The sequence below is a fragment of the Panthera leo genome, chromosome A2 (genome assembly GCF_018350215.1).
Source record: "Panthera leo isolate Ple1 chromosome A2, P.leo_Ple1_pat1.1, whole genome shotgun sequence".
Classification (NCBI taxonomy): Eukaryota; Metazoa; Chordata; class Mammalia; order Carnivora; family Felidae; genus Panthera; species Panthera leo.
The window spans coordinates 155,071,573-155,083,888 of NC_056680.1; the positions used below are offsets into that span (position 1 = coordinate 155,071,573).

The following is a 12,316-nucleotide window of genomic DNA, read 5'->3' on the forward strand; positions in this document are numbered from 1 at the left end:
CCAGCTGCCTCTCCTGGACCAAAGTCTCAAAGGAAGGAGATGGCAACAGGAAGCAAGTTCAGTTCTATTTAATCTGATGTCTTGAGTTTTGTCCCTTCTAAACAGAGCCTCTCCCTTTCCCACCAATCATACATGTGACTTCCTGCCTCTGACTCATAGGGAAGGTGAGGCGAAAAATGCCATAAGAAAAGAGAAACAGGAGCCCCCTTTAGGGTCAGCATGGGTAGAGGAGGGTTTACAGGGCTCTCCCTCTGCATTCAAGCTCCCACCTCCCCAAATGGTATCCCCTTGGGTAAGCTGGAGCATCAAACTTCTCAGAGAGTGGTGCACACCCAGCCTTGAATCCTTACTTTGTCAGAAAACATATGGTCCCAAATATGGACCTTTTTGGTCCCCAAAAGGATGAATTGTATCCCTAGGCATGGAAGAGTCTTTACGGAATAAGTGCAATCCCCAGGCCCACGATGTCCTCAGGCCTGGGTCATGGGAAGGGGCAACAGATGGGGGGCTTTGGAGAGCCCAAGCAGAGCAGAATTTCTGTATTTGGTAATAAGGGGAGGGCTGAGCAGAGAGGAACCTGAGTATTTGACATAAGGAGATAGTATCAGACTCCAACCTGCAGGGTGGCAAGAAGCCAAGAAAGAGCCCCCTGCCCAAACAAGAGGGCAGCCAGAGGGAGGCACCTCAGGGTAGTAGTGCTGGAGCCCAAGAGGGCAATTGGTGCAGCCCTGAAGCCTGCAGGGGTTTTGTCCTGGGGCTCCACTTTGCCTCCGGAGGACTCCAAGCAGGGTCCCCGAGGAGCACGGATAATTTCTGGAATCCAGCCTGTTGTGTTTTCCACTACCTCCTGTAGGAGAAGGAAAATGGGGGGAAATGGGTAAGGGCAGAAGCTTCTCCCACCCTCATTTCCTTTCTTGTGCACTTACTTAGTGATCCCCAGTCCTTGCAGCCTCACAAACCAACTGGGATATTCCAACAACCCCACAATCCAGAACAGCACCAGCCCATCTCTCTGCTCCCCAGCCCTTGCTTCCCTGACCCAGTGTTCTTACCACTGCCATTCACCTACCTCCTTCTTTCTTTTCCTGGCTTTTTCCAACACCATTCCACCCCCCTCCATCCCTAACCCTGAGAGGGTGGTGTCTCTTGGAACACTCACATCAATGGTCTTTATTATCACTGTCTGCTGGGCCTCCTTGCAGGCTTTCTCAGCCTTCTTAATGTTCTCTGGGGTCCATTCAACATTGTTCATGGCCATCATGCCCTCCATGGAACTGCCATGGGCAAGGGGAACACACAATAAGATAGGGTCAACTTAATGCTTTGACAAAATAGCCTCACTTTTGTTAGCATAATTTCTAGGTCAGCATAAACCAAAAAGAATGCCTCACGATTTAATATGACCACGATGAATTTGGCAGAAGGAGAAATATCAAAACTCAGAGATGAGCATTTTTTAAGTGAAAAAGAGAAACTCTTGACTCTTTAAAAAGTGGTTCTTAATCTGAGGGCCATGAAGTTCAAGAAAGTCGATGGAGTGACTTCAGGGAACCTATAAATGCCCTGAAATAGTATGTGAAATGTGTGTGTCTGCACAGATGTGCATTTTCCTTGGAAAGGATGATCAGAACTTTCATTAGAATCTCAGAGACAACCCTTACCCCTAAGTAATTAGGGGTCACTACTTGAAAGTAAACAGTCTTTGACTGTCAGGTAGTGCATGAGAAAAAGGCAAAGAATTTGTACATAAGTGATCTAACTTTTAGAGGTCAGTTCTTATCTGCTTTTCTGAATGACCTCACTAATATGGAAAAATCTTCTATCTTACATCAGAGCTTCAAGAGTCAGACGCTGACAGAAGCAGGCATTAAGAAGGCAGGGGCTAACCAGGGAGCCTGCTGAGGAATCCTAACTCACTAGTGTAGGGGGTAGTAGGTGGTCTTCCTTTTCCTCCTTCCTCGTCCTCCCCAAGACCCCTCCCACACACAATTGAAGGTCTTATCTTCCAGGATGACTCACTCTGATACCTCCTCCCCCAGCTCATGGGCCACGTGGATGATGTCAGGGTACCCCATGCAGCTGGAGATGTTGTTTCGGGGATAGTAGAAGAGGAAGATGAGGCACATCTCATTAATGGTGCTGGGACCCCCCTGGAGAAGAAAAGAGAGCCAGAAATGGAACAGAAAGATACAAAGGCAAGCAGAGAGAAGGGAACAAGGCAGGCAGAAAATAGGTTATGTGTCATTCTACCAATGATTCTGTTTTCCTTTTCCCTTAGCCTGCAACAAGCTCACTGAGTGTTAATTACTACTTCTTAGCTACCCTTTCCTTTTCTGATTGGTGGGCATTCATTGATGTTATTTTCAAAGAAATATTCCATATATCTGCCCTATCCACTACATTTCCACAGCCACTGCTCTGGTTTGAGAAGATGGTTGAGAAGATGAGAGAAGATACTGAGTTTCCCAAAAAAAAGCCACTCCCTTCTGAGCTCTCCATCTCTATGTGTCTAAAGCAAGACCCATTCAAATATATCACATGTTCAGTTCACTGTAGTAGGACCTTATGGTTTTTCCCTGTGAATCTCCTAGTGCATTTTCCCCATCTGTCTCTTACAGTATATATTACTTTCTACTTTGCATCATAGTATATATGGCTATAGTTTCTTCCTCAATAGCACACAACCCCTTAGGAATCCTATAAACACTGAAACTACTTTTGATATACAAATGGCTGGGTTTCCTTGTGACCATAAGAACAATAGCTAACTCATAGGGTGCCTGGGTGGCTCAGTTGGTTAGGCAGCTGATCTTGATTTTGGCTCTGGTCATGGTCTCACGGTTCATGGGTTCAAGACCCCTGTTGGGCTCTGTGGCTGACAGCTCAGGGCCTGCTTGGGATTCTCTGTCTCCTTCTCTCTCTCGGTGCCCCTCCACCTCCTCTCTTTCTCTCTCTCTCTTTCTCTCAATAAATAAATTTTTAAAAACCTTAAGAAAAAAAGAATAATAGCTAAGTCTAATTGAACATCTACTATAAGTCAGGCAATGATCTAGATGTTTTATTTTTTTTTAATTTTTATTTATTTTGAGGCAGAGAGAGGCAGAGTATGAGTGGGGAGGAGCAGAGAGAGAGGGAGCCTCAGAATCCAAAGCAGGATCCAGGCTCTGAGCTGTCAGCACAAAGCCCGACATGGGGCTCGAACCCATGAACTGTGAGATCATGACCAAGCCGAAGTCGGACACTTAACCGACTGAGCCACCCAGGTGCCCCATTGTTTTACATATGCTAATCAACTCTCACAACAATATTATGAGATAGTATTGTTAGTTCTTATATGAATTAAGAAACTGAGGCACAAAGAGATTGAATAACTTGCCTAAGGTTAGAAAACTACTAATAGTTGTGTTGGCATTCAAACCCAGGCAAAGAGACCAAGCTCTTGGTCGCTATAACATGCTGTATGTCCATTGTCTTAGTGGGTCATTGACACCAGATAATAGGGAATCCTTGTACCCATCTTAAAATCACTGTGATGTGAGAGCATGAAAAGCCCCATGTAAATAATATCATTGGAGGAAGAAAGGGGCTTCAGCTGGAACAATCAGTCACTTAACAGACAAGGCCAGGGTTGGGGTCTATTCTGAGGCTACTGTCCTTGACCATGGTGGGGAGGGAGGTACTCACAAAAGTCAAGGAGTCCCGGTCCAGCGTCTGGTAATGACACTCCACCAGCAACTCATCTCCCTATTCGGAGTGAAACGTGAAGGACCCCTTCAGACCCATTCTGTGTCTTTCAAAACACAGAAGGACTGCTACTGCCTGAGAACCCCCTTGGCTGACAGGGATGAGCTCTGATCCTGCCTCCCCAGCCTGTCTCCAGTCACACCTCCCTGCAGGCTCCCACCTGTTTAATCTCCATTCGATAAGGTAAATCTCGAGTCTCCTGCAGATTGAAGTCGTAGAGATCATCTTTGCAGATTATTCGGAGTTGTGTTCCATTTCTAGAGGGAACAAAGCAGTGTAATGTGCTCATACTGTGGGCAAAGATTTACCGTAAAACAAAAAAGCTCCTCCTTCCACAGCTTTATTCCGGTCACCTCTATTCTATGGGTAGTTCTTAGCTCCTCCTTACTCCCAACCAAGCATAACCTTAGGCTGCAGAATAAGTAACTATTCTCACATTTGTTCCCACATGCAGATGGGAAAGCTTCAAGTCCATGTCTTCCCTTACCTGTATTGCACAGCCTGCAGAGCACGGCCAGCCAGGTGGGTGTGGAGCAGGTAGCCATATACCTGTATGTCAGGCACTGGGACCCCATTCATCTGTGGCAGGGAGGAGAAGACACATCCGATTTGTTAAGAACTCTCATCTTGCCCTGTTCCTTGATTTTTCCCCGTTAATATTTGACATCTTCCTCCTATGACTGACACGAGCCCCTTTAGTTCTTACTGGGCCCTCCTGGACCCTCTTCCTGCCCCACCCCCTGGCCCCAAAGCCCTGACTCCTTCCTTCCCTTGCATGATCCAGATTATAGGTTTTCCTGAACATAGGTAGCTATTCTCCGGGTCCAGGGCTCAGGCTGTGTGTGCTTATGGACCAGCCCAGATCTGTGACGGGAAACAAGGAACCTTGGGGAGGATGTGCCTCCCAGCTTCACCTCCTCAAACTTCTCCGTCTTACACAGCCCATAGGACAGGAAGGACTCCGCGCCTGGGGGTATGAAGTGGATGGGGAAAGTGAAGAAACCCAGCTGGAGGACTCCCATGTCGTATTTGCGCAGCTTTGCCGTGTAGTATAATCGGATGCCTGAGGAGTCGTACACACCTGGTGCAGAATGGAAGAATCACAGAAGGTAAGAGAGCTGGTCACCATGTGGGAGCAAGAGGCCCAGGAAAGACAGGGCAGGGCTGTGGCCAAAAGGAGCCAGTGTGCATCCCGCAGCACCTTCCCAACACCTCAAGGAATCAGCCAGGCACACCAGTTCTTCTTCTATAAATGCTCCAGATGCTCACCTGGAACGTTGTGAAAATTGCTGTAATGAATCTCCAATCGGATCCACTGGGGGTCTAAGGGAGTCCCAATAGAGACACCCACATCATCTGGAAACTGGTAACTCTGTTGGATGGAGGAAGATTTGGCAGCGGGAAGGGCTTGGTGCTAGGTGCAGGGACCAGCACCTGCCCATGTTTTATGGCCCTCATCCCAGACCTCCCCCATCTCCTGGCCTTCCATCAGTCCAGCAATCCCAGTAGCCTGACAACATGCACACACTTAGCCACCTATTTCCCTCATCACAAGACTCACTGTGCCCCCGACAGCCCAGCCCACGATGACCTGCGAGCAGAGGGAGAAGGCAGGGTCAGCCCCGTAGCAGTCACTGATGCCCGTGGGGAGAACACTGGCATTGCCACAGGCATAAACCAGGATGTGATGCACCATCGTCTCATTGTGCTTGAGCAGCTTGGGCTCAAACTGGGTGAGGGAAGGAAGGCAGATCAGAGTCAAGATCTTCTATGTCAAGTCCTATTTCTCCCATCCCTTTGCCCCAAAGAAAACTATACCCATTTCCCACTTCTCTTTCTCTTTCTTTTCTATTTGCTCTCTGTTTTTTTGCCCCAACCCATCACTTACCCCAACTCTGTCTGATTTCTCTCTCAGCCTCCACCCTTTTAAAGTCCTTCCCTGAGTGCACAACATGCCAAGTCTAGCAGAGAATATCCTCATGACTTCTGACTTTCCCTTAGTAATCTTACTAGTCTATAATATCTGAGCACATGCCTCATTGGATTCGCCTCTTAAAGAAAAAAATTGGCTCCCACACATTTGCTAGTTATTGTAAGATCAAAACTTGAAATCACTCAACTATGAAATCAGGTGGCCAAGTTGAAGTTCCCTCTAGCCAGACTTCATGGACCTGACAGCCCTTGGCCATGACCCCCAGCCTGAACTTCCTCCTGGGCTATGAACACAATTCTAGGCCCAATGTGGGGCTTGTATTTTGCTCTTCGGAAACACTAATTTGTTACCTTCATCAAAATCTCTGCTGCATTGTGGGACTCAAATAGAACAGTGTTGGGCTCAAGAAATCATGAAACTACCACCTCCACCAAATCAGGCCTGGCCTCCCTGTGCTCCCAGCTACTTCTCTCCAGCTTCCTCTCAGCAGTTTTCTGAACATCATCCTTCCAGAGCTGGCTGCGCTCACAGCGCTGCTCAACTGCCTTAGCAACATCTGGTTCGCCCTACCTTGAAGATGTGATGCTTCTTGCTGACGATGGGGAGAGGGAGGAAGGTGCAGGCATATGTGGTGTCATCCTCTGGAATGAGGAACTGGAGAAGGACACACAGAGGCTGAGCTGGTTGGGAAATGAGGCTCTCAGAGAAGCCGGGGAAGGGACAGGCCAGCTTGGCAGTCCTCAGCGGACTGAGGAAGTCATAGCAATCTCAATTCAAGGAATGTACTGAGTATTGGGTGCAAGAGGAGGGTCATGATTGAGTGGGAAGGGGGCTGGGAGATGGCTGGGTGGGGTGGAGGGCTCTTACATCAGTGAGTTCCAAGTCATGGATGATGGTGTCCTCAGGGATGTCAAGGTCATCAGGGTGGACTATTTGTAGCAGGAAGATGGACTTGACAAAAGTACGGTCCCGATCCAGCTTCAGAGTGTCATCCAGGCCATAGGCAGCCAGAACCCTTATGGTGTCACTCTGGGGGTGTGATTGGCATTGAGGTGCTTCTGCCCGTGAGTAGCACTTTGCACATACCCACACCCAAGGACTGACACAAGCCACTTGCTCACATCTACACAGTGGAATGGAAGGAGCTTCAGACTGGGGGATCGAAACCATCGGGTTCTAGTTCTACCTCAGAGGCCAACTTGCTGGAAATAAAAGCAAGTCACATTCCCTCTCAATGCTTATATCCACATCTGAGAAGTGACACACTAAAGTTCCATAAAATCAAGCAAGGTTCTTGGATAGGGGAAGCCAGGGGAGGGTGGGGTGGATGCTGAATCAGTGGGAAATCAATCCCCTTGTAGAGGGCTTGTGGATTTGGGGAGGGACATGACTGGGGAGGTGCCTGGAAAGGCGCAGAGGGACAGAACCCCTGGGAACTGTGCCTGCCACCTGAGATACAGGCACATTCCGGATGGGGAGTGACTCCGCCTACCCAGAAGGAAAAGCTGCTTGTAATCGAATGCTTCCCTCCCCTTCCTATTTTACCGTAATGTCTTGGTCATGGGCATCACAGGAGCGGAAGGGCCTGGAGAAGCGCATGGTGGTGTAGACAGCGTCTTCTGTCAGCCCCTGCAGCTCAGCATCCTGGCTCCCGTCCTCCTCCAGGGTGTCTTCATCCACCAGGTGCTGATCCTGGGGTCCAGTGAAGGTCAAAGAGTAAGAACAGGAAACTCTAGTGGTCATGACTGTGGAGCGGCTAGTGACCCTTTAGCTCCCCCAAGGTACTAAGTTAGCAGAACCCAGGTCTTCTTCATTTTGTAGTTTGCTCCAGGGACAGAGCATGGCATCAAAGTGGATCCTCAGGCAGAGGGATGAACAAACTCTGATGGAATTTCGCCAGCTGACCCTGATTTACTTCTCCCGTTCCAAATCACAAGTCCATAAATCCTAGTGTTCCTGCATCTCTAGCCCGTGAAAAGTCACATACCCTCTGGACTCTCAATGCTATCTGTCCTCTCTTGTGGCTCATAACATTGACCCTTCCCCATACAAATGCAGTTCAGATGGGTGAGGTTGGGAGATGGGTGAGTTGCTTCTTCATCTGTAAAATAGGGTCATAATCATCCACCTCATAGTGAGGCTGTGAGGTTTAACAAGCAAAGATTGTGGAACAATGCCTGGTTAATCAAAAGTACATTACAATTTTAAGCTATTACTATGGTAGCTGCTACTGTGTTTATTAGACTATTTTATGTTGTGGTCCACCCAACTGAGCTTAATAGAAGCTAAGGCTGAAGACTGCTTCAAACAGCGTTGACTCTCCCTCATTGTCCTGCTTTTAGTCATGCAGGACCCTCTCTCAGCACAGTGGTTCCACTCCTTAGCACCTTAGGGACACGTAATCTGGAAGACCTAGTTTGAAACTCTCCAGTGGACCATTTCTACAGGGAGAGGTCAGAAGTCAGCTGGTGTTCTGGGTGTGTGCCTGGATAAGTTTGGAAAATCTGGATCCTTCCTGGACTCAGAGTCATCCTCAACCCAGCAAGAGACCCTCATCCTTGGAAGGGAGTCACCCTCAGACTTACCGAGAAATAGACATTGCCATCAGGCAGGACTCCTCCAACCACCAGATCGCTCCCCACTCTGGTGTAGCGATTTGTGACACCCAAGCCCACCCAGCCGGCTGTCCGGACCTGGAGCTCAAACGTGATGATCTCAGCCTCAAGGTCAAAGTCCCAGCGCAGGAAAATGACATTGGAAGGATCTAGGAACCTGGAATAACGCAGGCGAGATGTGGGGCCAAAGCGTTTGCCTTGGAACAGGGCTGCCAGAGTCATAAGTAGGAGAAGCCTGAAGAGAAGGGCACAGGTCATGGCTCCTGGGGTCTGGAGCATCTCTCCTACAGATGGACACTCAAGAAGTATGGATTTATATGTGCCTCTACCTGTGCTAGGCACCGTGCCATAGGGGAGGGACAGACTGGGGCTCTTCTGATCTGATTATCCCCTGGATTCCAAGTGGTGCCACTTACATAACCCTGGAGGTTATGAGGTGTGAGGTGGTCAGAGAGGGTACAGAGCAGATTGCTCTTGCCCTGGAGCAGGCACCTGACATGAAATTCTCAGGAGTGGGTCATTTAGACTCTTCCACCCCGACCCCATGCGAGGGTCCTGCCAGTGGGGACCCTACAGAATCAAGGGGGTTGGGTTTCTCCCTGTCTCTCCTCCCTCACCTTTCTTTCTCCCTTTCTGCACCTCTGCCCCATCCCTATATCCTTGGATGTCCTTACTGAGCACCCTGCCCTCTGGCACCTGTCCCCACCCAGTTTTTATGGGCATTTTTCTATATCTGGAATTGGTGCATAGCCGGGGGTGGGGGCAGGGCTGATTACATGCAGCAGAGGAAGGAGAGAAGTTTTTGATGGGGTGTTTGGGGAAGGCTACGATTTCCATCTCCCGGAGGAGTCTTTGCTACTAATCCCTGGAAGGACACACAGAGGTGAAGGAACCATAATCAGCTTTCCAGATGGGTGAGTCTGAGGCAGTCTTGAGTTTCTGCACATTCCTGGGGAGCAGCAGGGAGGAGGAGGAGGGGAAGGAAAGAAGAGGGAGAGATAGGGGGATAAGTGTAAACTGGCCTTTGGGATGTTTGGTGCTTTACCCTTCCTTCCATGAATTGCCTGCCAGAGAAGTCACATTTAGTTGACTCTCCACTAGGGGGCTTTGGTATTCAGGCAATAAAGACACAGAAGGAGTGTTAGAATATTAGGACACCAGATTTACCGAGAAATAGACACTACTGCCAGGCAATGAATTTTAGAAAAAGGAATTTTAGTGAAAAGGAATTTTAGACACACTTAATTTTTCAAGGATTGCAATCCACTTAATTTTCAATGAGGAAAGGGAAATACCAAGAGGTAACATGAGGAGTGCCTGACCCCCCCATCCAGTCAGAGGCAGAGCTAACACAAGAACACAGGGGCTCTGCCCCCAGGCCAGTGCCCGTTCCATTATTTGCTTAGGTTACAGACACCCACAAGGCACCCAGCCACCTGCCATGCCTTCCCCACCGTGGCTGGCCCTGGTGGAAGGGGTTATCATCTGCTGGTTGCTTCTTAGGGAGGGGACCCACATCTCACTCTATTTCCAGAGTTCTTTCTGCCCAAGCTATGACACAGCTGGGCCTGAGCCAGAAATCACCTCACTGACCCCCAGCGTCCTTCCTGCGTCAGGCAATGGAGAGGCTCTGAAAAATCAACAAGGACATGCGTCCAGGGGGCATCTGCCAGCACAGAAATTAGACCACACATCACACAGGAAGTCAGCTCGGAAGTGGGTAGGAGCTGGGGCATCTATTTACGCCTCCATCTGGGACATGCATATTCTTTTTAGTATCAGTTAAGTTCATCAAAGCTGGTATGGACCCAGCTGGGGTGGTTGGCAGGCTCTGTAAGCACCTGAGTTGGAACTGGGGTGCAGTGGGAGAAGAAAACCCATTTCCCATGCCTTCTCTGAGAGAGGGGAGATTGCTGGCAGTCATCTGGAAGGAAGAGGTTTACCTTGGCCCAGGATGGGAGCAGGGCCAAGACCAGAGGAGGAGCCTTGGGACGCAATGACCTTGAGGAGCAGGAATCCAGGGAGGAGATAACAGGAGTATCAGAGACATTCTGATCCCAATCGCATTTGGGGATTAAGGCTAAGGGAGGGGGTGGCAGGGAGACAGGCAGCCCGTCCTATAAACCAAGATGGGGCCAGGATCCCTTATCCTGCAATCTGTCTACCGGCCAGAGAGCCTGCCTCAGGGAGAAAGCTGGGAGCCCGCGCCTGCAGCTCACGGTTTCTGTTCCTGGTCTCCTTCTGGCCACCCACTGGCCTTTTCTCTCCCTGTTCACCTGTTCCCCCAGTTATGGTTTGCTCCCTCTCCCAGCCCCCTTCCCTTCTACCCTCTGATCCCCAGAGCAACTCTCCCCCAGAATAAACTCAGAATGCAGTGCACGTGGCTTGCTAAGTGAGGACGTCTCTGTCCTGGCACATACATATTTCTGGTATTCAAGATGTGCGATTTGGGCATTCTTCCCAGAGCTTCATCCCTCTCCGTCCCTGGAGAGATGAGGGTGGGAACAGGCAGGACAGCGAAAGGCAAAAGGAGACCAGCACATGTTACTGAGAATGCAGAGCGATTGATATTTTCTTTACGATTAGATGGTGCAAATTTGAAATAGTCAGATATAGAAAATATTAATGAACTTGTTTTATACACAAAATTGTATATAATGAAAATGTGGGGTTTTTTTGAATGAACAACACACAATTTTGAAGTCATCGAGCCAACTGAATTATAAACTGTATTATGCTGTCACCACATGGCATCAGTAACCGTTATCCTTTGCCAGAATCATGGGCACCATATTGTTGTAAGTATTTACACCTGAGCAGATTAACAAAATTAGTGAATCTGGGAGGCGCAAAGCCCCAGGACACCAGGCCACAGCTGTTCCCTGACGTGCAGTCTCCCGGGTGGTGGGCCTGCGGTCCTATCGTGCTCCAGCTGTCTTCTTCATTCATCAAGTGTCTGTGACAGCGCAGACACCTCACTGGGAACACCGACGTGAATATGGTGCAGTCCCAGGTCTTGAAATTGTAAAGTTCAGTTGCTAGCTCCCTATGTGTCCCCTTACTTTTGTCCATAAAATTCTGAGGGGGAAGAGAAGGTAGCTATGGGCCTTTACATCTGATTTCCCAGATTGCTGATTTCCAAACTTTCTGAAAAAACAAGGCCTCTTACCACTGTTGAAAAGTAGGGGCGCCTGGGTGGCTCGGTCGGTTAAGCGTCCGACTTCGGCTCAGGTCATGATCTCGCGTTCCGCGAGTTCGAGCCCCGCGTCGGGCTCTGGGCTGACCGCTCAGAGCCTGGGGCCTGTTTCAGATTCTGGGTCTCCCTCTCTCTCTGCCCCTCCCCCGTTCATGCTCTGTCTCTCTCTGTCTCAAAAATAAATAAACGTTAAGAAAAAAAAGAAAAGTTACAAGATCTTGTGATTTTAATCTCAGTTGATGACTGAGAGAGAAGGCGACGTAAAAGCTGCTATTAATTCTGTGAAATTGGAATTGAATTGGTAGTTGACCGTGGCGGTGACAGGAATCAACTCTAAATGCTCAGTCTGTGCCAAACTCTATTCCAAGAATTTTTCATGTATTAATCTACTTACTCCTATAAAATCACCTTCATAATTATCTCCATCTTACAGAGGGAGAAACACTCCCAAGGCCACCTGCTAGGTAGGGCCGGTGCTGTGAGTTGTCAGAAAGATGTAACTGAAAATCAAAGCTCCTCCCGATTCAGAAAAATCTCTCCCCAAAAGTAGGAGAGAAAGAAAGCAGTCTCATTACTGAATAAGCATTAAACCGATGTGATACACATCCCAGGCATTTTGTTAAGGGGTTGCAAAGACAGACAGAAATCCCGGCCTTTTATACAGGTAATCAGATACAACCCATTACATAAATGTTCTCGAGATAAACTATAGCCAGACCTCAAATAAGAGGCCGGGACAGGACTTTTGTTAACCCACAGTTCATCTTACAGTCACTTGGTGACTGGGGGTGTCCATCTGCGTTTGCTAATTTGCTTTACCCAAAGGCA

At 48.7% G+C, this 12,316-nt stretch overlaps 1 protein-coding gene across 1 annotated transcript; it reads right to left on the bottom strand.

Annotated features, from left to right (window-relative positions):
• Nucleotides 1-555: 555 nt before the first annotated feature.
• LOC122213567 (DBH-like monooxygenase protein 2) lies at nucleotides 556-7,576 on the bottom strand. Its single transcript, XM_042927646.1, has 12 exons — nucleotides 7,223-7,576; nucleotides 6,545-6,706; nucleotides 6,248-6,331; nucleotides 5,306-5,473; nucleotides 5,014-5,116; nucleotides 4,659-4,825; nucleotides 4,232-4,323; nucleotides 3,905-4,001; nucleotides 3,685-3,744; nucleotides 2,020-2,150; nucleotides 1,160-1,274; nucleotides 556-847 (listed from the first exon to the last, which is right to left on the bottom strand). The coding sequence occupies exons 1-12, from the start codon at nucleotides 7,418-7,420 to the stop codon at nucleotides 605-607; spliced, it is 1,620 nt and encodes a 539-aa protein (XP_042783580.1). The 5' UTR covers nucleotides 7,421-7,576; the 3' UTR covers nucleotides 556-604.
• Nucleotides 7,577-12,316: the final 4,740 nt, after the last annotated feature.